The sequence below is a fragment of the Entamoeba nuttalli genome (assembly GCF_000257125.1).
Source record: "Entamoeba nuttalli P19 unplaced genomic scaffold asmbl_3265, whole genome shotgun sequence".
Lineage (NCBI taxonomy): Eukaryota > Evosea > Mastigamoebida > Endamoebidae > Entamoeba > Entamoeba nuttalli.
In genome coordinates, this window is record NW_008575949.1 from 1 (window position 1) to 2332 (window position 2332).

Consider the following 2332-nt stretch of genomic DNA (forward strand, 5'->3'; position numbering starts at 1 on the left):
AAATATTCATTATTAAAAGTAAATTTCATTTTCGTTTGTTGAGTAATTGTGAAAAATGAGAAACTATCTGTAAATAAAAGACTTTTTTTCTGTTCATTGATTCATTCATATTTTAAATAAAACCCATAAAAAATAATAAAGTCAAAAAAAAAAACATATTAAACTAATTTTTTATTTAAAACATGAGTAATTCTCTTCAATAATAATCCAGATAATCTTCCAAAAAATATTATTTTAAAATTTTTATTCCAAATAATGTGTTATTTTTGAAGAACTTAACAATTAAATTCAAGTAATTCTATCAAAAAATAATTATTAATAGTTAATTTTTTTTTATATTTATAACATAACCAAAAAGAAGTAAAATGAAAAAAACTTTAGAAAAAGTGTGAGTTTGGTTACAAAATAGGATATGGCATGTATAGTAGATTAAATAAAAAAATCTTAACTATTTTTGAATCGAGTTTTTATTACAAAATATTAAAAAAAAGATATAATTGAATAATTAAAGAATCTGCAATTAACAAAAGAAATCAAGAGAATTGAATATAAAAAAAGATATGTTTTATAAGATATAAAACAAATTTTAGTTTCAATTGAAAATCTGTTAGTTACAAAATATTAAATAAAATCTATTAAAGAAATTAAAAAAAATACTAAAGAAAATATTATAATAATTTAATAAAATAAAATTCAGAGTGCTATTTTCCTGGTCATTTTTCTATGTATGGAATATTTCAATAGTTACAACAGAAAACAAAAAACTGTCTTTGTAAATAAAGAAAAAATTGAATTATTTTAGTAATAAAAAAGTAAAAAACCTTTTTTTTTAAGAATTAGAGTAAGGAAAGAATTAATTAGGGTAAGTATATTTTTTATTCTGTCTTTTTCTTACAAATTTTTTATTCTCAATACTAACAAAAATTTTCTTAGAAGAAAATTAGTTTTACTCATGTGAAGACTAAAAAAGTTCAGTTTTTCAAAGTTTGTCTTTTCACTAATACATTTTCATTATACTTAATCTTTTAGAATGGGTGAAAGGAGAACCGTTAAAATAGTTATGGTAGGTGATGGTGCTGTTGGAAAGGTTTGTTATTTCTTCTTCTTCTTATTTTTTGGTTTGATATTATTTCAATGAAGAGAAATATTTGAATTTAAATAATATAATAATATTATCTTTTTGTTTTATGTATTATTAATTTATTTATGGCTAATGAATAAATGCTAATAATTAAGACTGCACTATGTAGTACATTTGTTAATAATCAATTTCCACAAGATTATATCCCAACAGTTTTCGATAATTTTTCACGTTTAGAAACTGTTGATGGAGAACAAGTGACTATGAGCATTTGGGATACAGCTGGTCAAGAAGAATATGTTTGTTTTGATAAAACTTAATGAAGAAAATGGAAAGAGATTTTTATCATATATAGGATAGATTAAGACCAATGAGTTATCCTGATACTAATATACTAATAATTTGTTTTGCCATAGACTCAAAAAGTTCATTTGTGAACATTGCTCAACGTTGGATACCAGAAATTAAACATTTTTGTCCAGATGTACCTTTTTTAATTGTTGCAACAAAATCAGATCTTAGACAATCTCAAAGTACAATAGACAAATTAAGAAAAGAGGGAAAAGCATTAATAACCGAAGAAGAAATAAAAAGTCATTGTAAAAAATTAAAAGCTGCTGGGTATATAGAATGTTCAGCTCTTGAAAATCAAAATGTTGGAGATCTTTTTTATGAGGCTGTGAGAAAAACAAAACCAAAATCACATAAAGATAAAAAGAAGAAAGGAGGACTCTTTGGAATCTTTAAAAAAAAGTAAGCAATGTGCTTCTTGTTATCGAGCTAATTCTTTGTTCATGAGATAATTTTATTTTATATTTCATTTATGAGTTTTTGACTTACTTTAAAAGAAGTTTTTAATAAATATTCTCAAATAATAAAATTTCAAATGTTATGATTTGATATAATTATTTGGATCTTCTATTTTAATCTTCATCCTCTGAAGAATCTATAAGAATCCTCTAGAACAACTATATAATTCTCTTAGGTATGTATTTGTTTTGAAGAAGTTACTTAGTAAAAGTTAAGTGAAGAATGCGAAATAAAAATAAATGAAAGATTTTCTTCTTTATTCTTAATAAATCTCAACAATTCTTTAAAATCAACTTTACTTGAAACCATTCATATATTTTTAGTCTTTTTAAAGAAATGAATCTTCTACGTATTTTTTATAATCTATTTAAAGTTAAGATTAGGTGCTTCTTTTCATTGATTCAAAGAAAGATGACTGCTCAAGATATTACTACTACTCTT

General features: G+C 22.5%; 1 protein-coding gene across 1 annotated transcript; it reads left to right on the forward strand.

The window, feature by feature from the left end:
• Positions 1-1030: 1030 nt before the first annotated feature.
• On the forward strand, positions 1031-1838 carry ENU1_060990 (Rho family GTPase; the record flags this gene model as incomplete). Its single annotated transcript, XM_008858149.1, has 3 exons — positions 1031-1087; positions 1237-1380; positions 1437-1838. The coding sequence occupies 3 exons, from the start codon at positions 1031-1033 to the stop codon at positions 1836-1838; spliced, it is 603 nt and encodes a 200-aa protein (XP_008856371.1).
• Positions 1839-2332: the final 494 nt, after the last annotated feature.